Genomic DNA, 24984 nt, shown 5'->3' on the forward strand with positions numbered 1-24984 from the left:
TGACAGCATAAGCAGGGTTTATTGACCTTCTAATCTTTACATAGTTACAACCAGTCATTTGTCATCTGGTGCATCAGTCCCAGTAAATTGAGAAGTCATTCTTTACCCATGCCTAGTTCATACCATACTTGCCTATTTTTGAAAACCAGTTTCAGGGAGATTATAGTTGGTATTCAAAATCTGCTCAGCGCCCCATTGAAGGGGCGCATCATGCTCCACCCAAAGGGTGTGGCTAGTTACATATATGGAGAGATTGTAAAAAGAGATTGTGAATGTGGCACCTAGAAGCGTGGGTGTGTACTTCTACATCTGAGAGGAATCTTTTAAAATGACTTATATCCAAATGTAGATGAGCCCCAAAGCAGTTAGTAAGAGCTACTATACTTGGTAACGTGCTCATGATTCAATATAAATGTATCGGTCTCTAAATTCCTTTTTTCCCAAAAAATGTAACAGTGTAATGTGGGCTAGATGAAATGAGGGAGATAGCTAGACTAATGAGGGAGAGAGGGAGATTGCTGCTATTTCAGGGAGTCTCCTGCAGAATGCAGGAGGGTAGGCAGCTATGGTTCATACACCTCACTACAATCTGCCCATTTATTTCTGTCCCAGTCTGAGGGGCAATTTCAAAGTCACCACATATGCCAGACCTAGTCAGCGGGGACTCACTGGCAGTTGGTGCTGCTCCCCTATTTAAATTCTAGACTGCACTCCAGTACCACCTCTGGAGTCACCATTGGTCTCTAGGGAGAGTATGTCAGGGAGAGGGGATCGAGAGGGTGTTTGAGATGGAAGGCATGGGTGTCAGGGAGGGAGAGGGGAATGAGAGGGATCAATACCTATGACAGATGCCTCACTGTGTAGTAGCCAGTTGTTACCTGCATTGGTCTCTCTCTCCAGATGGACGCAGTTTGAGGGGTTAAGGGTATTAATACCATAGGAAAATTGTATAAAGCTCTTCTAGCCTTTATTCTTTTCTATAGCTATGGGATCTATCTTACTGTAGGTGTGTGATACTTTCTTTTTTCTTTCAGATATCTGCACCTTAGGTATCCAGTTTTCAGAGGGTCCTCTAATTCTAGTTTACTCCTCTAAAGCTTTTGCTCTTCCTAGGGAAAGAACATTTCCTTTATATAATTCTACCTTTGTGGAAAGTTTACATCCAACAAATATGGGTATACTGTCCACAACTTGGTTGCTGTTATCCTGCCTTTTGCCTGAATAGCTGTTCCGGAAAATTTCATTGGGACAATTGCAGTTAAATGTTTTAGAAGAATTCAGCAGTTTAAGGCAATACTAGAGCCCAGAATCACATTGGGATATGCCATTATACAAGGTGTCTGTATTACTGAGCACCTATAGGGACAGTGACACTGCAATGTTCTCAGTGCAATGCCGGGGCTCCTGCGTGGTCCCAGTAAACCCTCTCATGGCAATGTGTAGTCCATAAGTGGATGATGGCTGCAGCTATTTTACAGAATGCTTTGTGTTTTGAAAATTGAGAAATCTGGTAACATTCCATCCCCAATAACTATGGGGTTGTGGCTGACAGAAATATGGAGGGATATGTCAGTGGGAATTGGAGATATCTACTGCAGTCTCTCTGTAATACATTTAGGGGAAGCTAAATATTTGTGGCCAACCCTCATACATGTGTCTTCAGGGATTAAGCCGCAAATATTCAATGATAAATGAGCCCCTATAAAAGAGTTTGTGATTTTCTGCGAACATTAAAGAGAAGTGACTCTGGGGCAGATGTATTAAGCCTTAACAAGAGATAAATGCAAGGGTGATAAGGAGAGATAAACGTCCAGCCAATCAGCTCTTTACTGACTTTTTTCAAACACAGGCTGTAGCATGGCAGTTAGCAGGTGATTGGCAGGGCGTTTATCTCTCCTTATCACCCTTGGATTTATCTCTTGTTAAAGCTTAATACATCTGCCCCATTATCAGAACTGGTGTGTTAGTTCCTAGGACACGGTCATTGCATGCTGCTGTAAACTCAATACCACAGACCTTACACCCCCATTACTGCCAGTGCAGAGGGAAAAAATTAATACAAAGCATTTCTTTATAGGACTTTCCCCCTCATACAGTTCCTGATTATGCTCAACACCGTCCTAATGCCTTTCTTTATTCTTATATGTGAGTGCTGCTGTCCTTTTATTTTATTTTTAATCAATCCTGTAAAGGTATCCGCGTCCGCTCGCCACGCTTCGGGCTCGGTGGCTCGCTGCGCTCGCCACACTATTCTATTCTCAACTCCACGCCGACGTGGATAGTGGGGGTATGAAAAGGTCGTAGGACGCGTACCGCCGCGCTTCGGGTTGACGTTGATCGTGGGGTGGCGTTAACAATTGTGGGGGCCATTTCACACTTTACGGTGCCTATTTGGCCTCTGTGGGCCATTTAACATTGTTTCCTATGGAAAAATCGGGTCAATTAAGGCATTGAACTTACATTTCAATGCCTCAATTGACCCGATTTTTCCATAGGAAACAATGTTAAATGGCCCACAGAGGCCAAATAGGCCAAATAGGCACAATTGAGATCAATCGGGTCAATTGAGAAATTTAACATTGATCCCTATGGGAAATCGCGATTTTTAGTGCATTCAATGGCCGCGATGCCCGCGATTTTTTTACCTGCGATGCCCACGATCAAAATCGTGGGCGTCGTGCTAGGTAAAGAGTACCAACATGGATAAATAAAACAATGTGAATGAGCCACAAAGAATTAGGAAATGTGAACAAAGCAACCTCTGGATGGGTTTCCAACAATGTAAATAGAACAAAACAAGTGGAAAAACAAGAGCAAAACACAAATATTAAGTAACTAGTACAATAACCCTTTTTCCTATGTAATTACAGATCAAAGGTCTGCACAATGACAGAACAACGAAGTCTGATCTCAGATGGTAAACTAAATGTGTCTCTTGCCCAATTAGTAGTAGTTTGTTCGTTTATATTTGCAATTCATTACAAATTAATAAAAAAAAAAAAAAAAAAGGTACTTGTTTCCTAGCACGGCCACAACGATAATGATCTTGGGCATCGTGAGGAAAAATCGGGGGCCCGCGATTTCCCCATAGGGAACAATGTTAAATGCCTCAATTTAGCCGCGATGCCCCTGATTTCCCATAGGAAACAATGTTAAATGGGTCAATTTACCCAAATCATCATAGGGAACAATGTTAAATGGGCCAGAAACCCCCCCAAACACCCCTGAACAGTGAAATGTCCCCCCAAAAGTATTTTACGCCACCCCACGATCAACGCGAACCCGAAGCGTGGCGAGCGCAGCGTGCCCGCGAGGGGCGGCGGTACGTGTCCTCCGACCTTTTCATACCCCCACTATCCACGTCGGCGTGGAGTTGAGAATAGAATAGTGTGGCGAGCGCAGCGAGCCACCGAGCCCGAAGCGTGGCGAGCCCCGCGAGAGGACGCGGATACCTTCACAGGTAAACGCGTCCCTTCGCGGGCTTCACAGGTATCCGCTGCGCTCGCCACGCTTCGGGCTCGGTGGCTCGCTACACTATTCTATTCTCAACTCCACGCCGACGTGGATAGTGGGGGTATGAAAAGGTCGGAGGACGCGTACCGCTGCGCTCGCCACGCTTCGGGTTCGCGTTGATCGTGGGGTGGCGTAAAATACTTTTGGGAGGACATTTCACTGTTCAGGGGTGTTTTTGGGGGTTTCTGGCCCATTTACCATTGTTCACTATGATGATTTGGGTAAATTGACCCATTTAACATGGTTTCCTATGGGAAATCGGGGGCATCGCGGCTAAATTGAGGCATTTAACATTGTTCCCTATGGGGAAATCGCGGGCATCGCGTCGGGACCATCGCACCGAATTTTTAGTGCATGCGATGGCCGCGATGCCCCCGATTTTTCCTCACGATGCCCACGATCATGATTGTTGTGGCCGTGCTAGGAAACAAGTACCAAGATTAATTTAAACTCCCTCCCAACACACTTGCACGAAAGCCATGTAGACATACCTATTTTGACTGGAAATCCAGGAGGAAATTGTAGCGTGATGAAGTCTCGGAGATGGGCAAAGTGAGAGCTTGTTCTGGCCATTAGGTCTATAATGGGGGTAACTTGCTCCACAAGGGAGAGAGGAAAATCTTCACACATCCAGAGAGTGCCTTTAAATCTGTAGAATTGGTTGTAAGTTTTTCATTGCATAGTTTACATTTGATAGAGAAAAACATCATCATCAAAATATACTAGAAAAAATAAAAAAACACCATACTAATAATAAAAATATTATTATGAATACTGCTAATAGTATTAAGACTACCTAAGTACCTGTACTAATATAAAATATATTAAAAATACTTTGGGTACTTGTGTAGTTTCACAGCGCCACCGCGCGCACAGTCTGTGTCTGAAACTTGGCAGCCTGCCAGAGGCTCTGTTTAACTTTGCGCGTGCCGCTCTAGCTGTTCTCAGCGCAGTGCGTGGCTGCTTTCCTTATGTAAGCTATGTTATCAGCGCTGCCCAGCACTGACAGGTCACTGTGGTACTTGTAGTTCCACAGTGAAATAGGCAGTCCTGCGGACCGCTGACAGCGAGGGCACCCCGGCAATTTAGACGCTAAAGCATCTAAATCCAGACTCCCTGAACTGTACACCCTGGCGATTTAGACGCTAAAGCGTCTAAATCCAGACTCCCTGCAAACCACTAAGATGGGGCATCTAAATTTAGACGCTAAAGCGTCTGAATTTAGTAGGGTCTAGGGGTACACTATTACACCTGTTCACAATGACACTAGTCGACGTAACAGCTGTCGACCTTGTTAATTCCGCTATCCACGCCAACCGGAAGCGCGGCGAGCCCGCGCGGGGCGGCGGTACGCGTCCTACGACCTTTTCATACCCCCACTATCCACGTCGGCGTGGAGTTGATTTTATAAAGTGTGGCGAGCGCAGCGAGCCCGAAGCGTGGCGAGCCCCGCGAGGGGACGTGGATACCTTCACAGGTATCCGCGTCCCCTCGTGGGCTTCAAAGGTATCCGCGTCCGCTCGCCACACTTTAGAAAATCAACTCCACGCCGACGTGGATAGTGGGGGTATGAAAAGGTCGTAGGACACGTACCGCTGCGCTCGCCACGCTTCGGGTTGGCGTGGATAGCGGAATTAACAAGGTCGACCGCTGTTACGTCGACTAGGGTCATTGTGAACAGGTTTAATAGTGTACCCCTAGACCCTACTAAATTCAGATGCCCCCATCTTAGTGGTTTGTAGGGAGTCTGGATTTAGACGCTTTAGTGTCTAAATCGCCGGGGTGTACAGTTCAGGGAGTCTGGATTTAGATGCTTTAGCGTCTAAATTGCCGGGGTGTCCAGTTTACGTGCCCCTGTTGTCAGCGGTGCGCAGGACTGCCTATTTCACGGTGGAACTACAAGTACCACAGTGACCTGTCAGCGCTGATAACGTAGCTTACATAAGGAAAGCAGCCATGCGCTGTGCTGAGAACAGCTAGAGCGGCACGCGCACAGTTAAACTGAGCCTCTGGCAGGCTGCCAAGTTTCAGACACAGACTGTGCGCGTGGTGGCGCCGTGAAACTACACAAGTACCATACACAAAGAAAAAATATTTAGGACTTACAGTACATAATTCAAGTAAATGAGACAGGCTACAGCAAATAATTAACAAATACAATCATAAACCTAAATTAATACTAGGCACCATAAAAGAAAAGCTGGAGTATAATGCCCTAGGTGTTAAGGTGCCCATACAAGTTACAATTATTGTATACAATATCGCATCTTAGTTTTGCGATGAGATTTAGTACAAGGAGTAAAGGTGCCTGGCGGTGCGATGCTATGCGGCACCTCATCGCACAGTACAAAAAGTATGTGCTGCACATACTTTTTGTACTAGCTTTTTATCGCATAGCATCGCATGCACATGGCATGCACAAGGCATACGATGCGATGCTATGTGTGCTAGTTAAGCACAGAATGCACGCCGGGATCGATGAGTCTGTGGGCACCTTATGTGCTGCACATACTTTTTGTACTAGATCTCATCTCATAACCGAGATGCAATATTGTATACAATAATTGTAACGTGTATGAGCACCTTAAGGAAACATGGAAAGGTGCATGCAAGAATAAGCAGACTTCCAGATCAACAAAGGTCACATAAGAGTTTTAGCGCAAGAGATATCCACAGGGTAGGCAACGCATTCAAATAAGGAACCATGTGCTTAGCAGGTGATAATAAATGATCCCTATACTATTACCTAGGATACTCTATTCCTAACCGTGTCATAGGGTTGGATTTCAATCCCAGAAGCAGCCGTTTCCGACATTATCAGGTCGAACATCAATGTCAGGTAATTTCTTCCGACTGGCGGATTATTTCCAACAGTTGGAAAGGCCCTGCAATGTGTGCCAATAGTCTGAAACGGCAACGGATTCAATAATCCAGTGGCCGTTTCCGACAATACAGATCCGCCTCCATAGGGAGGCGAACCTGTACCAGGCGTGTCACAGCAGTGACTCAATACCGACGGACACTTTTTCTGTGATATAATGCATTTTTGTGAATTAAATTCCATCCTAGATATAAAATAAATGACACTCGCAGACCACAAGAACAAAGGACAAATTCGTACTACATGACAAATACGGATGACCGGCGGTCCGAATACCTAAGCTGGCATCCTGGAGGGAATTCAGAAAGGGGTCAGGTAAATATACGTACCCCCCATAACTCTCTCTCTCAAAAGAGACCACATGGGATATGCGCATGTGATCCTGGGCGGCTCAACAGGAATCGATTGCGACTTCTCCCCTCGTAGAAGTCTCCGTAATGTATCAGAGCCTTTACAGTGAACAATGTGCAGGAGAAGTGACCTATGATGTGTTGAGTACGTGGGATGTCCCGACCTTTCACCCCGAGAATGATGACCTTTAATGGTGTTGTTTACAGCAGTGATAAAGCCTTTTTCATTGTGAAACTGGTTTTTCATACTTTAATATCCAAGTGGGCAGCGAGTCATGGCAAGCACAGCGAGTCATGCGAGGGGGCACGGTACACTTATATGGTGTCCATGTCTACTTCAGTCAACACACAAAAACAAATAAACATGAAAATCTTAAATCAACCTTTATCATGTGTCGAGCTAGTGATGGGCATTAGACTGCCAACCCCGAAAATCCAGGATTGGAAACTCCAATTCCGGGATTGAAATCCAAGCGATTTTGGGGCCATCCTGCTCTGTTAATTCTCCTCTGATGTTTGGTCACAGACACTTGTGATAAGCACATGCCTCACAAGTGAACAAGTTATTAAATTATAGTTGCGGTGCATGAATACCATGGAATCACAGTATAAATGTGTTACTCAATGCCCGAAACATACTCTTAAAGATGATGGTACTTGTGTATTATCTGGGCGCCCGATATATCGCATCGCCACTAATTAAGGCATGCGATGCGACCCGATTTGAGGGTTTCCCAGGCGGAGTATAAAATTTTAATAATTATAATGGCATGCGATGCGACGCGATTATACCCGATATTACATTGTACAGGCACCCTGATTCCAATGTTAGATGCACCCCCAGACCCGATTTTTCATTGTACACCCACCCTGATGGGTGATTACTATGCGAAATGCCCCCCCATTGTTAACGCCACTCCAGTATCAACGCCAACCCAAAGCGAGCGCAGCGAGCCCGCGAGGGGTTGCGGTACGTGTCCTCTGACCTTTTCATACCCCACTATCCACGTCGGCGTGGAATTGATATTATATAGTGTGGCGAGTGCAGCGAGCCACCGAGCCCGAAGCGTGGCGAGCCCCGCGAAGGGACGCGGAATATATGTGAAGTAATCTGCGTCCCCTCGCGAGGCTCGCTACTACCCACTCGGCTTCAGCTGTGATCAGCGAGCCTTTGATGTTTGTGCGGTGAGCAGGTTGTAGCGAGCCTGCACTCGGAACATCCTCCCAGGCTACCGCAGGGATCATAAAACATACAAATAAGGAGGTATTGCCACAATTTAATACAAAAGTATAACGTTCTCTTGAGTGACTGAGGACAGTACCAATATTATGCAATAGTGGATCTTAACATCTATACACCCCCTGTGAAGGAAACAAAAGGATTACATTCCTTTTCATCAATTTATTCCATCTACCCTGGTTTGTACAGGGATTATTATTTACTTACTTTTATACAAAAATAAGGTCTTTTTCTTTCCACTAATCTGATATTTTGCAGGTGCCATACCAATCTAGAGCTGGGTTCAATTAATGTTTACTATTACTATTACTATTTACTGTTGCCCTTTTTTCCAGAATATACTGGGCATATTGGTCTTATGTTTATTGTTTATTTTTAATTCTAATTATTTTTAAGCTAATAAATCTTGAATAATTTTTTCAGATGTGTGGCGCTCTCTTTTATTCAGATATATATAAGTACATATGTGTATAAGATTGATTGGTTTCTATTATCCAACTATCTACCATTTTCATTAGCAATCTCCAGAATTGCTTCTGGGAGCAGCCAGTATATATTCTTTTAAACTAACACATGTTAGTATATTATATATTGAATAGTGGAACAAACACGTGACTATCGCGCCCGATTGTTTTCCTTATATTTTGTACTGTTATATTGTGACTTACTTTGCATGTACCCAGCAATGTCCTGATAGAGCTCCAAAATATTTATACAAATATATGCTTAATACCACAAATACCTCTTGAATAGGATATATTTAGATGCAATTGGATGTAGCTGATGATAATAAGAGGTCATAGGGCAGTGGTTCCCAAACTGTGTCCTGTGGCTCCCTGGGGTGCCTCGGGACACTTGCAGGGGTGCCTTGGATTGGTGGTCCAGGACCAATTCAAATTAATTATGGTCAATGTAAAAGGCAAACACGTTGCTGGTGTGCGGTCAATAATAAAAAATGTGTACAAACAGAAGTTAATCCTGTCCCTCATCCATATTAAAGCTGTGTATGACCTATAAAACAATTTGCTTAATCTTTTTCAAAAATTCTGAATAAGAAACTTTGGTACTTGTGTAGTTTCACGGCGCCACTAGATCGCATGCGATATTGCATGCGATTTACTATCCAGTTCATAACCCCACTATCCACTAGGGCAGGGGTGGCCAACCGGTCAGAGGTAAAGAGCCGAAAAATATCTGTAGTCAAGCTAAAGAGCCAACAACATGTGTGCGCCTTCGATGCGCGTGCCAAAAAAGGGGCATGGTCTATTGGGTGGGTGTGATACACATATGCCTCCAATAGTGCAGTGCCATATATACATAAGCCCCCAATAGTTCCAGATACACATATGCTCCCACGGTGCCAGGTATGCCCCCCACGGTGCTGGGTATGCCCCATGGTGCCACAAACTGCTATGCCCCCACAGTGCCAAAAAGCTGGTATGCCCCCACAGTGCCTCAAACTGCTATGCCCCCACAGTGCCTCAAACTGCTATGCCCCCACAGTGCCACAAACTGCTATGCCCCCACAGTGCCACAAACTGCTATGCCCCCACAGTGCCAAAATCTTCTATGCCCCCACAGTGCCACAATCTGCTATACCCCCACAGTGCTACAATCTGCTATGCCCCCACAGTGCTAATTTCCCAGCAGCAGCACTCACCATTGTTGCTGCTGCTGCCGGGCGTGGAGAGGACAGTCTGGTGTCCCCCTGCAGTCCTGTCATGTCACCGAGGGGAGGAGAGCACAGCACACTGCGCGTCTCCTTCCCCCTCTCACTTCCCTGTGACTGGGCCTTCCACCAATCAAAGCTCGCGGGCCGGCTCCTGATTGGCTGCCGGCCCGCGACCTCTGATTGGCGGATGACCCAGTCACAAGGATGCTCAGTGAGGGGTAGGAGAGATAAGCAAAGAAGGAGAAGGGATTCGAGGAACCAGCAGCGTGTGATGGGGACGGGGACAGACGGTGGGCGGCGGGCAGCAGTGGGAGCAGGAGCCACACCCCTGCACTAGGGCATGAGTTGATATTATATAGTGTGGTGAGCCCCGCGAGGGGACACGGATTACACTACTTGTGTTGTTTCACAGCGACTCCCGATATCACATTGCATGCAATTCCGTGGAATACATTCCGTGTCCGCTCGCCACACTATATAAAATCAACTCCACGCCCTAGTGCATAGTGGGGTTATGAACTGGATAGTAAATCGCATGCAAAATCAGATGTGATCTAGTGGCGCCGTGAAACTACACAAGTACTAAATCTTTTGACCTAGGGGTGTCATGAAAGAAATTCTGATGCTGTAGGGTGCCGTGATTTGAAAACATTTGGGAACCACTGCCATACGGTTTTCAACCTTTATTAAAGTACCTAAATATTATTACACAGTACACTGCCAGCCTGCCACCTAATTACTACTTTTTCTATTAATAAATCACATTGTTGCTTTTATATTTTGCAGTCTTCATCATTTCAATAAAAGTTTAATTTTATTATCCTGAGGAACACCATGTAAATTACAGCTTTCCCTCCCTTTTTTCTCTGAATATGGTTTGACAAGTAGACCCTCTAAATAAGGTATGACCACAATACCTTCTTTGTGCAGTAAACTTCCCATCAATAGGATTGAGGTGAAAACTTGCAAAGCCTTCCTTACTCCGAATGGTAATGCCTGGAATAAGTAGTGATCGGAACAGACTGCAAACTGGAGGAAATAAAGACTACCTGTCCAAATAAAAAAGTGAAGATATATGTCCCTGATGTCCACTGAGGCAATATATTTATTGGCCTAAATGCTGTGGATCACTGAGCTAAGATATTTCATCAGAAAATTATCTACTGGCAACCTAGTGTAATGCCTGAATAAACTGTTCAGTTTCTGAACAAGGAACAGTTTCTATACCAGTGGAGATATCAAACCATACATCTACAGATCGATTGTCAGATTGGTAGTATCTGAAAGGCAGTTTGGCGGTTTTCCAGCATTTCAAAGCAAATAGTCAACTGTCATTTGCTCTCATCCATTACCAGGATTTTGTTCCATCTAGCCCAATCTGACAATCGATCTGCCCTGGTGGCGTTCCCTGAGGTTGATGAAATGAGGCCTGCATCCAGGTGTCTGCAGGAAACTCCAGGTCTTTAAACCAGAGCAACCGTCTTCCGACTGAAGAGAATACTGGGGCAGAGTCTTGGCTCCTGAGTGACAAATGGATTTTGTAACCTAGGTTACCAGGAGCGCTGGTTCTACGTAATATACTTATAAAAATTATAACAAGGACACCTTTTTTCCCTAGGCACAGCTGCCGCCTCTAGTTGGAGGTTGTGAGCCGCACTCCAATTTAGACAGAATGTATAAGGAAAAGAACATGCAACCAAAATTGCATGTCCTTACCAAGAGGCGCTGCTGTGCTTAGTATATAGACAATAAATCATGATTTTGTTACAATAGCCAGTTTATTAAAAGTTTTTTAGCAGCATACACATAAGAAAAATTTTATGAAGTACACTGCAATTCACAGTAATAATAATATAACATACAACATAAAACATACAGAGGCTTCTATTTAGCAAATGGCTGGTATGAGGCTGAATATAGGCTTGGATCATATAGGCATGAGAATATTATATTATATTCATAGGGCATATAGTATATTTACCAGTCCCGCACACTTTATAAGGTCATCATTGGTGGCAATAAGATGGTGTTCCCCTGGGATGTCAATCCTCTATGATTGGGGTGAAGAATCAATGTCCTCCCTCTGTTTACCAGAGGTGCTTCTCCGGCCAGTTTGTATGGGGGAGGTGTCCACAGTCACAGATGCGTTATTAATTAGAGTCCTTACAGCGTTTCTCCGGGCGGTAATTGCTGGTATAAATCAGTGCAACCACAAGACGCGTTTCTCCGCTTGTATAAACTCTCGGCGGCTTCCTCAGTTGAGGAAGCCTATATTCAGCCTCATACCAGCCATTTGCTAAATAGAAACCTCTGTATGTTTTATGTTGTATGTCTTGTATGTTATATTATTACTGTGAATTGAAGTGCACTTCATAAAATTTTCTTATGTGTATGCTGCTAAAAAACTTTTAATAAACTGGCTATTGTAGCAAAATCATGATTTATTGTCTATATACTAAGCACAGCAGCGCCTCTTGGTAAGGACATGCAATTTTGGTTGCATGTTCTTTTCCTTATACCTCCTAAGTGACAGTTGGCAACAGCAAAGCTTCCCCTTGATGCCAACCTGCTTTCGAGGGAAAAAAAAAAAGTGGCCCCTGAGTTTAGTGAATGCTCTGTCACGAAAACAGAAGCAAAAAGCTTGGAAACAGAGCACGCTGATTAGGGACAGCCATTTGATGAAAAGTGTTTTTTCCTTCAGTAACCTGGGTAAGAAAGGTAGGGTCAAAAAAGAACGTCCCAATCAAACAGAAGAGCATCCAAGGAACTTTTGGTTCTGGAACCGCAGTCCAAACATGGAGCCAAATAGCCATAGCTGAATTTCTGGATGCTACCTGAGTGCCATCTTGCATAGCCTAACACACATTCAGCTGCACCATGAAGCTATTCCACCAAGTTAAAAATCGTTCTTTGAAGAATCGTTGTAAAGGCACTCAATTTTGTTGGCCGAAGACTCCACGGCTCGATACATGCAAGTCGATTCTAAAAAAGTTTATAATGACCCCAGAGCTTATAAAATGGTCTTGAAGACAACATTTTAACTTTTATCTAACAGGTCTTTAAAGGATGCAGTACCCTGAACAGGAAGAGCCATGTGCTTAGATAAACGCGCAAGCATCAACCTGGGAAGGCAGTTCCCACTTTGATACATAATCTAAGTGCAGTGGATAAACCTAAGCAAGTCCTCACCCTGTGGGATGACTTTATTCTCCTGACATTCACCCAAAGCTATGGATTCTCGAAAACACATTTAAATAAGAGTACATTTTTTCAAACCTTTATGCCTAGTACAGCGATTGGGGAGACGCCTCTCCTCAGAGCAGGTGACCAAGAACCGCGCACCAAGGTAACAGACGTAGTTCTTACTCCTGAAGTGCTACAAGCAAGTCAAGAGACCAACTGACCCATAACCTGTGCCCACGCCAGCTCCACTAGGATGGACAAGGAGGTCCTGGATGTTCGCACAACACTAGACTAGACCCTGCACAGCTCCCCCAAATCCACAATAATGTACTATTACAATGTGGGCAAGTGAAATACATAGTAATAGTAATGATTTGCGGGTTAACCTTTTTTTTTACTTTAGCCGTCATATTCCCTGCAAGAAAACATACGGTGGTCAGAATCCGGACAGGTTCTCGGTAAGTATACTTACCCTCCCTTCAAGATGCCTAACCCTAACCTCCTTTTTACAGACTAAAGGCCCCCATACACTGAGCCGATTTGGTCCAATTTCGACCAATCGGGCCCTTAAATCAGACCAAATCTGCTGTCCCTGACATGCAGTCGGGTCCGATGCCGGTCCCGTGTGCATCAGACCCAAGTAGGTGGTCGGACCTGCTGGCCTTCAGACCACCCATCCTGGGACCTACCTCCTGGAGGCGGGCGGGAAGCAGGGACACATGCGATCCTTCACAACAAATTGTGAAAGTCCCGGGTGGCTCGCAGGGTATCTGGTGTCCGTACACTGCTGCGAGACATTGCAGCAGTGTATGGGCACCTTGAGTTTAACCCTCCCTGCTGCTTAAAAATAAATAAAACACACACTAACCCTAGTGACTGAACCTAACTAAAAACCTCCCTCCCCACTAACCATCCCTGGCATACTTACAATAGGGATTCCAGAGTTGGCATTTCCAGTTATGTTGAGATTCAGATACTGGTGATGTGGCCACGGGTTGGGATTCTGGCACCTGGATTTCAGCCGCAAGGCGGACAATTGCTGAGGTACAGAATTTTTGGCACAGGTCACTGAGCAACTGCACAATTCTGTAGAACAGCAGATCACATGCAAAGTCCAACAAAGTTAGTTTTACTTCTCATGGAGATTAGGGTGAATCAGGGATATCTCTACCACTGCATGTTGAATAGTGTAGAAAAGCAGCGTTAAAGCTGTGACCCTGACTGCAGTATCTGAGGGAAAAGCACAAGGTATGCCCCAATAGTAAGGCTACCTGTCTGGGGCACACACTGATTAGTAAGGCACCCTATAACAAACGCTACAAGATGGCGCCGCAGGAACATGGCTGCCACACCTGCACCCTCTATAAGCTTTACAGCGGAAACGGTCTACTTTACAGCGGACACTGAAGGGAGTTCCCGCTGTTAAAACACACACACACTTACAAAAATGCACATATTCAGTGAATCCTGTGTTTTCACAAAAATAAGCCACATTTTCGCTCAAAACCAGGGCTGTTTTCTGTGATTTTTTTTGCCTGCTGGAGGCAGGAGAAATAATCCCAGATAAACCATGGTTTGTGGCAGCTTAACAATGATCGCTGAAATCCCTTGGCAAAGCAATTACCCGCTTTTTGATCCAATGAATGAGGAGATTTACTTTAGCCGAGGTTTGTACATTTCAAGAATTCAGGCAGCTACTTACTAATGGTTTATAATGTTTAAAGAAAGTGTTTAATGTGAATAGAATTTTGTTCTTTCATTCGTTGTTGGTATTCAATGTAATTACTATTTAATCACAGTGGAGGATATTCTTGGATATTCTCCCTTTGGTATAGGGAGAAAAAGTATTGTAGTCTACTCTTCTACCAACTACCAGGATTGTTAATTATAATGAGATTGTTCTGGCTACAAGTGGAATCACCAGACTGAACAGATAAGTTCTACCTGTAAGAAAAGGCTAAATAGCACACACACACCATATAAAACATTTGAATTTTAAATGTAATTTATTCGGAAACACTGCAATCTTTACACACACAAAATATACTGTACAGATTTTACTCACTTTTGAGTCCTGATGGCCAATTCCTTGGGCCTTCCAATATCCCTGTTTTTAAGATCAAAATCTGGGTTAAAATATTCCTCTTGAGTGATAGCTGTGGGATTGTTGGCTGTTGCAAACTCTGTGGTAAGGTCCTAATAAACACCAAAGAACAATAACGTTAGTCTAATATAATCTTTGCAAGCAGATGGGGAGAAATCTTGAAAGCAGACACATGCAGTCAAAGGGATCTTTCTTGGAGCATTAGAGTATTTTCAGGACAGTTGAGGTTAGCACAGAAAGTGTCACACTTTCTATTCCTAAAATTTTATACAAAAACTACATTTTCATTTTTTGGGTGGACATCCTTTTAGTGTTATAAAAGTATGGATCCTAAATGGTTACTCTGCAAACTGAATTTAACCCCTTCCCGCCGCAGCCAGTTTTTGCGTTCCTGACAGAGCCATTTTTTTCAAATCTGACATGTATCACTTTATGTGGGGATAACTTTTTTTTGCTTTTACTTATCCCAGTGATTTTGAGATTGTTTTCTCGTGACACATTGCACTTCAAGTTAGTGGTAAATTTGGGTCGATACAGTCTGTGTTTTTTTGTGAAAAATACCAAAATGTCGTGAAAAAATGGAAAATTTTGCAATTTGCAAAATGTCACATTTTCTGCTTGTGAGACAAATAAACATACCACTCAAAATAGTTAATAACTAACAAAGACCATATGTCTACTTTATGTTGCAATCATTATTTCAACCTCCTTTTCATTTTTTTGGACACTAGGAGGCTTCAAATATGAATAGCAAATTCTCAAATTTTCAAGAAAATTTCAAACACTGATTTTTTTAGGGACCAGTTCAGTTCTGATGTGACTTTGAGGGACTTGTATGTGAGACACCCCCATAAATGATGCCATTTCAAAAACTGCACCCCTCACAGTATTCAAAAAAGCATTTTGGAAGTTTGTTAACCCTTTATGTGTTTCACAGGAATTAAAACAAAGTGTAGGTGAAATTTCAAAATTTCTTTTTTTTTGCAGAGTTTCAATTTTAATACATTTTTCTAACGAATACAGTAGATTTTACTAGAGAAATGTGACCGCAAAATTGATTCCCCCAATTCTTTTGTTTTCATAAATATCCTATACGTGGCCCTAGTGTGCACGTTGACCAAACCACAGGCTTCATAATAGAAGGAGCACCTACTTGATTTTGGAGCCTCCTTTTTATGAGATTTTTTTTTAGGCACCATGTAGGTTTCTAGGCACCATAAGTGCTAAAAGTTAGGAACCTCCCCCACAAGTCACCCCATTTTGCAAACTACACCCTTCAGGGAATTCATTTAGGGGTATAGTGTACATTTCAAACCCCCAGGGGTTTCACCAATTTTGATACAACTGGGCTGTGAAAATGAAAAAAATTAATTTTTCATTTTCACAGCTCAGTTGTATCAAAATTGGTGAAACCCCTGGGGGTTTGAAATGTACACTATACCCCCTGATGAATTCCCTGAAGGGTGTAGTTTGCAAAATGGGGTCACTTGTGGGGGGGTTCCACTGTATGGGTGCTTCAGGGGTCATTCAACCAGAATCTGTGCTGCAAAATCCAAAAATCACTCCTTCCCTTCTGAGTCCTGCCATGCACCCAACTGGTATTTTTTGGTCACATGTGAGGCATTGCCATACTCGGGAGAAATTGGGGCACAGATTTTGGGGTGCTTTGTCTCCTTCATTCCTTGTGAAAATGAAAAATTTTGAGCCAGATCTGCATTTTTGTGTAAAAAAATGTAATTTTTTACACAAAAATGCAGTTCTGGCTCAAAATTTTTCATTTTCGCAAGGAATGAAGGAGACAGAGCACCCCAAAATCTGTGCCCCAATTTCTCCCGAGTACGGCAATGCCTCATATGTGACCCAAAAATACCATTTGGGTGCATGGCAGGACTCAGAAGGGAAGGAGTGATTTTTGGTGGTGGAATGAATGGTGGGTGCTATGTCGCATTAGCAAGACCCCCGAAGCACCAATACAGTGGAACCCCCCCCACATGTGACCCCATTTTGCTCACCAGCTTTGGGAGGGGGGCTGGCGCTGCGGCTGGTGGGGGGGTGGGAGGGGTGCTGGCGCTGCGGCAGCCGGGTGGGTGGGAGGGGGGGCTGCCGGGTGGGAGGGGGGGCTGGCGATCGGTGCTGTACTTAACAGCACCGATCACTGTGTGTGTGTGTGTGTGTGTGTGTGTGTGTGTGTGTGTGTGTGTGTGTGTGTGTGTGTGTGTGTGTGTGTGTGTGTGTGTATATATATATATATATATATATATATATATATATATATATATATATATATATATATATATATATATATATATATATATATATATATATATATACATATACATATATACACACACACACATACACACACATACATACATACATACATACATACATACATATATATTTCATAAAAAGTTCATATAGTTCATAAAAATAAATGCTGCTGCTGGCGGGGGGGTGGGAGGGGGGCTGGCGCTGCGGCTGCTGGCTGGGTGGGAGGGCGGGCTGCCGGGTGGGAGGGCGGGCTGCCGGGTGGGGGGGGGGGGCTGGCGATCGGTGCTGTACTTAACAGCACCGATCACTGTGTGTGTGTATATATATATATATATATATATATATATATATATATTTTTCATAAAAAGTTCATATAGTTCATAAAAATAAATGCTGCTGCTGGCGGGGGGGTGGGAGGGGGGCTGGCGCTGCGGCTGCTGGCTGGGTGGGAGGGCGGGCTGCCGGGTGGGGGCTGGCGATCGGTGCTGTACTTAACAGCACCGATCACTGTATGTGTATGTATATATATATATATATATATATATATATATATATATATATATATATATATATATATATATATATATATATATATATATATATATATATATTTCATAAAAAGTTCATATAGTTCATAAAAATAAATGCTGCTGCTGGCGGGGGGGTGGGAGGGGGGCTGGCGCTGCGGCTGCTGGCTGGGTGGGAGGGAGGCTGCCGGGTGGGAGGGAGGCTGCCGGGTGGGAGGGCGGGCTGCCGGGAGGGCGGGCTGCCGCTCGGTGGTGATCGGTGCTGTACTTAACAGCACCGATCACCACTGATCTCTGTGTTACCGAGCGGCTTAGCCGCCGGTAACACAGAAAACGCTGCAATTGGCTGTTCACTTTTGAACAGCCAATCGCAGCGATCGCCGACCGGGGGGGGGCACCCCTGCCCCCCCTGGGCGGCGAGGGGGGATGTCTGCTGTCAGGGACAGCAGACATCTCCAAACTGTCACCGCGTCTATAGACGCGGTGACAGTTTAAATCCATGACGTACATTTATGCCATGTGTCGGGAAGTACTTCCCGACCATGACGTAAATGTACGTCAAATGTCGGGAAGGGGTTAAACCAATTTAAAATAGTTCTTAGATAATTTCATTGCCTCTTCTAAAGTGGAGGGTTGTAGACACATTTGAATTATACAACGTTTGATAAGCTAAATGGTACATTTTGACAAGACTCTTGACAAATATGCCCCATCATTTGTAATGTAATGATCTCCTAAGAGTTGTTTAGATAGCACTAGAAAACTTGTCATCTTCATATCGGTCTCCCAAGTTGTTCTCATTGATCACCTGTATTTTCAAAGCAGACGCTCACTATCTAATACCCCTTTCACACCAGAAAATGCAGGGACTTACCCAGGAATACAGTCCAGGGATCATGCAGGGACATTACCGGGTTGGCCCCTTTCACACCAGCCCAGTCCCTGCATTTTCTGGTGTGAGGGGGAGAGTAGAGGCAGGGTGAGTTGATGATGCTGGCTCGGCCGGCCTGGGATTGGCTAGGAGCTGTGAGTGGGCTGCGGGGGGAAGTTGTGCGAGTGCCTGAGATTGGTCGGACCACCCGCCTCCTACAGGCTACCCGTCCCACCCCTACACGGACGCGATTCATGTGGACACCGGGGACTGCCTCCAGGCACCAGGACCGTCCCTCCTCCTTCCTGCCGAAAGGGGAGGGGGGGGGGGGGGGGAGGCACACTTTATCCCCAGCACTCACCGACTGCTTCCTCAGTGGCACAGAGTGTGAATCACCCACTTTCAGCACTGCGGCCAGCGACAAAGCCAGGTATGTAGTCTGCAAAGGGCCTGGGAGCAACCCTGCTAGCTAGGGTTGAAATCCCGGCCCAACCCGGGAATTTAGGCAGGAGTGGAAGGGGTATTGGTTGTAGTTGAATTATAGGAACAATTTGGTTTGACTTGCGTATCTACACCTGAGCTTCTATGCACCTCCCCAGCAAATAACATTCCACAATTACATACAGTATTGATACACTGCAGATATTTATAGAAACTTATATTGGGCAGTCAATATTAGAAGAAAAACACACTTACACCTTGGGCTCCAAATTGGTGCTCCACAGTGCCCAATAAGGACTCCAAGAAGTTCCTGTCAGCTAAAGAAACACAATAAGAACATTAGAAATAGGTGTCCTCTGGTCTGACATTAATTTCCTTAGAACACATTTATAACCAGACTATACAACCAAAAAATTAAAAAGATTTGGAAACATTCAAAGTGGCACTCTCAACAAATGCAATACTACCAGCACAGGCACACAGCCACCCACAGGTTTGGTTTTCATCCAAGACTCACACAGGAAAAAAAAAACACACCTAAATGTACTCCAAAAAACGTAGTCTCATCCAACTTTGCAGCTTACCAGACGTGTTATAATGCATGGATGTCAAGGTAAGGACGTTGTGATTTATTTGCCATTCCCTGTTACCCCCTGTCATCCCAGACTCTCCCAGGTCAGCCACTGTGTAATATTATTTGCTGTCAGAAAGGGTCTTGGAGCCAACTATTTAGTTAGAGAACGACTGGTGTACACAGTAGGCCAGAGTGCTCTGGGGATTCTGATGCAGCTGAATTCAGCAAGATGATCCAGCTCACACCGCTGCAGCAGATGTGTATTGCTGAAGCAGCACACAGACATTAAACTAAAAATGTTAATAAAAAAAAATTACATACATGTAAATATATATATATTATACATACACATACAATTTAGAACACTGGAATTCTGAGGTTGTATGGGGGGGACGACAAGTTTACTTTTAAAGCTACAGTTTAATTTAGGTGCCAGCCCTAACCTTCAATCCATAATCAAGCGTTCCCCAGCCTTGCTGAAAGCAAAATGCATTTGAACGCGACAAATAACCATATAATAAATATAAAACTGCTCATAATTACCTTTATACCGAGACTTTTCATCTTCTGTCAAATGTTCAGTCCGCGTTTTAGTCACAACATTAACATTATTTGCAGAATAAACCTTGGGGATGGAAAAGAATAAACAAGCTATTTATGCACCGGAAGTAATTCAGATATCACAGAATAACGGAACACAAAATGCTGGTGTAAATACTGAATACAGACTCCTCCTAACACCTACTTTTGCTTCATAATTATTCACAGCTTCTGCTTTATCAGTCCTCCAGCCCCAAAAACCAGACTTCGTTCTGAAAGATGTACAAGTAGTAAAAATCAGCCACAAACACCCATAATGCCCTGTTTTACAAAGATAATGGCAATACATGTGCCCACTTTCACCTCTGCTCAAATCATGCCAAAAAGCCTTTTTTTCAAAGCCACAGACTTTGCGATTTGAGGTGCCCATACACGGTGCGTTTGCGCGATGCGCGCTCCCACGGGCATCTCATCGCACAGTACAAGAAGTCTGTGCTGCACATACTTTTTGTACTGCCTTCTGATCGCATCACAATGCGTTGCAATGCGATCCAGCCCATAACGGGTGCGATCATCGCACTGTGTATGGGCACCTTTAGCTACATCAGTATATTTTTCATTAAATCCGAATCTTTGGTGCATCACCAACTAGGGCTAGTAGTACATGTACCTTAGGTCACAAATCTGGGTACAAAAGTTAAGACCCAGTACCAATATATGAAGCCTCGCCACGTATTTTTATACTGATTCTGCCACTGTATACACACTACGTGCCAATTCCTATGGTGCTAAATTGGTGTCCATCGTACACTGTGTGGCCCTGATACGACCAATGACACACGCGTGACAGAATATTGCTACCCTTTTGCTGGAAATACCTTTCAAATGCAATGGAGGTCGTATCCAAGGAAGTGTTGATAACGGGAGATGTGAGCCTCTTGCTGACTTCCCGATCTGCTGGCTGCATGGAATCCAAAGAGATTCCCTCTATCTCCTGGGAGATGTCAAAGCGCTCCTTTGTGACCGTCTTGTCATCATGGTTTATCTCCATCAGCTCAGCCCAGTTATCTGTGGACATTGGAAATCCATTTATTTCTACATAGCATTGACTGGTAAATTAGATTTAAGAAGCTCTTCAACAAGCAAAATGTCTTTATCTAGAATGATTCATCAGCCCTGAAACCGGATTTCTGCTTTATTATAAGCAATAAACCAGAAATAAAATAAAATAATTTTTCTAGGTGACATTACATCTTAGAATGGGTGATAATGCTACACTGCATCCAATGCATTGGGCCTACCACTGAAATAGGTCAAAATGGCTAAGGTCGACAGGGTTGGAAGGTTGACACAAGCATTAGTTCGACAATGAGAAGGTCGACAGACAGAAGGTCAACACCCCTTTCAGTTTTTCGCCCTGTGTTGACATAGTTGACACCGTCAAAGTGTACTGCGTCCCCTCCCATGCCTCGCTGCGCTTGGCACACAATTATATTCTCCACGCCGTAGTGCACGAATAACGCCTGTCAGCACGTTGGCTAAAAAAAAAAAGTGGAACACTCATGTCGACCTTATGACTGTTGAACTTCCCGTTATTAACCTTCAGTGGTCGACCTAAGCAGGGTTGACCTAGTGACGTATCGTGCCTCAACATGTGTGACTGACATTAAGGGGGTATTCAATGTGTCGCCGCTATTTCCGACGTGGGAAATAGCGGCGGCTCCCTATTCAATGCTGTCTTTAGCGACAGCATTGAAGCGGGATCACAGCAGAACGGGCCCGACTTCAGAAGCTGGCAGGCCCGTTCTGCTGATAACGGCCGTGGATTGTCGCGATCCCGGCTGCAGATCGACAATCCATGGCCGTTTTCGCGGCCACGCCCCCTTTGCGCCGATCGGCAGGCGGGACATTGAATCCCGCCTGTCGTTCAGCTGTCAGGCTGACCGCAAACGGGCCAGGATCACGGCTGTCGGCAGGGATCGACAGCCATGATCCTAGATTGAATACCCCCCTAAATAGGGAGAACGGATCGACTGAACATGCAGAATATATTGGGCCAGAAGCACTAAGCTTCAAAAGTGATAAAATGTATAGTGATCAACAGCCAGCCAATCAGCTCCTGCCTGACATGTTTCAAACACAGTATGTAACATGGTAGGTAGGAGCTGGCTGTTTATCACTCTCCATTTTATCACTTTTGAAGCTTAGTACATCTGGCCCATTATCAGATGTACGGTAAAAATACGTTTGGAAAAAAAAAATGAAAAAGTGTTTTTTTTGTAGATTTAGTACACTAACAGTCCACATATACACATTTAATTCATACCAATCTAAAACTATCTGTACTGAATGCTTTCCCAATGAGTGTACCCTTGCATAAACTGGTAAAGCATTTGCCCTCTGTGCCCACTACACAGAAGTTTATTTCAAATATTGAATTCTCCTGGAGTACATTATAATTATGCCACATTTGAACTCATACAGTGAAACGATTATTCACCTTCTTCTTTAAATATAAAGCTATGCTTCCCTCGGATCCAGCTCATATTCTCAAAGCCTAGCAAGGTGGCATCAACTCGAAGCTTGGCACCACTTTTCCATATACGGCAGACATCACTGGGGCACACCCTTGACAACAATGGAACTGCAAGAGAGTAATATATGTATAAGTTTCTCACTTTTCATACCACTAAGACATGACATGACATGACCGGGATCACCAGGAGGACACTGCAGATTTCTGATAAACAGTAAATGCTGTGTACACACGGTGAGATTCCCTTGCTCTTCAACTTAAGATGCTATGTAATCTTTGCCAACTCTGTACTCTTTACATACAATTCATACAATTCATACAATCTGCATTAGATTTGCACTATACAGTCATTGCTGCTCTGTCTATCTGGGTTTCGATTTGTGCTGTCACGGGAGCGCGCATCGGGATCGCAAGTTATAAAACCTGTGCGATCTGTATGCGATTTTGACTATATAGTTAAAATCTAATGTCAAATCTCACCGTGTGTACACAGCAACACTTGAACATTTGTGTATAGAGCACAGCAGAAGTAGTAATGCAAAAAAGCTGCAGCTGACACATTGTAGTACTTTATATAGATATTCAGAGACCCAGTTACACTCAGATATACAATAGACCCCAGACATTTATACGATTTGGGCCAACTTCACCAGATTCCGATGGATCAGACCGAGAAGTCGGGGTGAAACTGGCCCAAATTGCATGTGTTTCAAACTGCATTTGATTTTGATGTGCGGTCCCGTGTGCATCGGATCGGAGGTCGGACATGCTTGCGCATCCGAAATCTGAACCCCTCCAGGTAGCGATATATGCCCGCCTTTACACATCCAATGAACAAATACAACATACTGTGCAACCTTGCTGCACAGTGTTGGGCCTAAAAGCCCACAATAGACTATGCGATTTAGGCCCAATTACATCCGATTCCAGTGGATTGGGTCATGAAATTTCACAGCCCAAATCGCATGTGTATGAGATAGGATCCGATAAGCGGTCCCGTGGGCATCGGATTGGAGGTCAGACGGGCAACAAGTAAGATTAAACTTATGTGCAGCTGTATCGCATAACATGTGGAGGGGGGACCCCAAGATCCAGGCAGGGGAGAACGCAGAGAGGCAAGCAGAGAGAGCTGGGCATCAGGCGAATTAAAACAATCCAACAAACAAACCAAACAGCCACATACAAATGAACTGGCAGTCACTGTTTGGCTGAGAGCTCTCTCAGCCAATCAGTGGCTGCCCATTCATTTGTATTTTTTTTTATTAATTATCCTGCAGCCTGGCTCTCTGCCCCCCCCCCCCCCCCCAAACCAGTTACCGGTTCTCTGCAATTTATCACATGCAAAACTTCACATCAAGTACCTAATCATATTTGAGCCCCCCCGGGGAGCTGTCGAGGAAATCAGGTCCGACTTGTTCTTCAGACAAGTTGGCCTAATATAGAGGGGCCTTAAGACACATTACAAAAAAAACCTACACCTGACACTAGCAGAGTCTCGAGGAACCTGAAGCACAGAGATGGGCTACAGTAATGGCTTATAAAGACATCTGCATAAACCTCTCTGAAACAGTTCTGGAATTATCTAGTTTGCCTTAATGATGATCCTTTAAATCGATAAAATAATCTTTTTTTACCAATTAGGTAGGTTAGCAACAATATAAAATTGTATTGTAGAAGTACACAGTGTGAGACAGAGGGGTATGAAATCTGGTATAATAGATGCAATGCAGACTGCCCATCAAACAACCTACTAACGCAGCAGTGCACAGCAGTAACCTGATAGAGAACTGTGGCTGAAGAAGGTAGATACGTAGGAGAAATCAGAAATTGTGCTATGAGGATTGAGGAAACACTTCATAAAATGTATAACCTACTCTACAGTGGGCCATATTCAATGAGAAAAATTCGCCGTGCATGGCGAGAGATTTTTTTCTCTCACCATGCACTCGCCCTGTTTCGGAGGGCTCGCTGCCACTCCTGCTCCCACTATGCAATGCGGCGAGTCTTAACCCCTGCAGCGGACGAGCGTCCGCGGCAGGGAGCTGGGGGACGGTGGCAGCCAGGGAGATTAAAGTCTTCCTGGCTGCCCCAGAACATATGTGGAGGGGAGGAGGGCTCCCAGGGACCCAGGCAGCACAAGCTGCCCCCCCCTATAGCCAGCGGGGGACCCAGTATTCACTGCACCCGATCGTGCATATGTAATGATCGGGTGCAGTGAATATATGAATATCTAATGAGCGGCTCGAGAGCTCCGGCCCCCTGCTGGCTGCTCTGTGTAAAT

The 24984-nt window shown here is 44.4% G+C and overlaps 1 protein-coding gene across 1 annotated transcript in view; it reads right to left on the reverse strand.

Annotated features, from left to right (window-relative positions):
• The window catches only part of ANKRD13A (ankyrin repeat domain 13A), a 55480-nt gene that overhangs the window by 13344 nt on the left and 17152 nt on the right, over positions 1 to 24984 (reverse strand). The window contains exons 5-11 of the mRNA XM_083146328.1: positions 22668 to 22811; positions 21046 to 21235; positions 20373 to 20439; positions 20171 to 20252; positions 19309 to 19370; positions 14905 to 15035; positions 4005 to 4162 (exon numbers count right to left, since the gene is read on the reverse strand). Coding sequence (XP_083002454.1) covers positions 4005 to 4162; positions 14905 to 15035; positions 19309 to 19370; positions 20171 to 20252; positions 20373 to 20439; positions 21046 to 21235; positions 22668 to 22811 — 834 coding nt within the window. The remainder of the gene's footprint in view (positions 1 to 4004; positions 4163 to 14904; positions 15036 to 19308; positions 19371 to 20170; positions 20253 to 20372; positions 20440 to 21045; positions 21236 to 22667; positions 22812 to 24984) is intronic.

The sequence above is a fragment of the Crinia signifera genome, chromosome 1, assembly GCF_055691185.1.
Source record: "Crinia signifera chromosome 1, ASM5569118v1, whole genome shotgun sequence".
Classification (NCBI taxonomy): domain Eukaryota; kingdom Metazoa; phylum Chordata; class Amphibia; order Anura; family Myobatrachidae; genus Crinia; species Crinia signifera.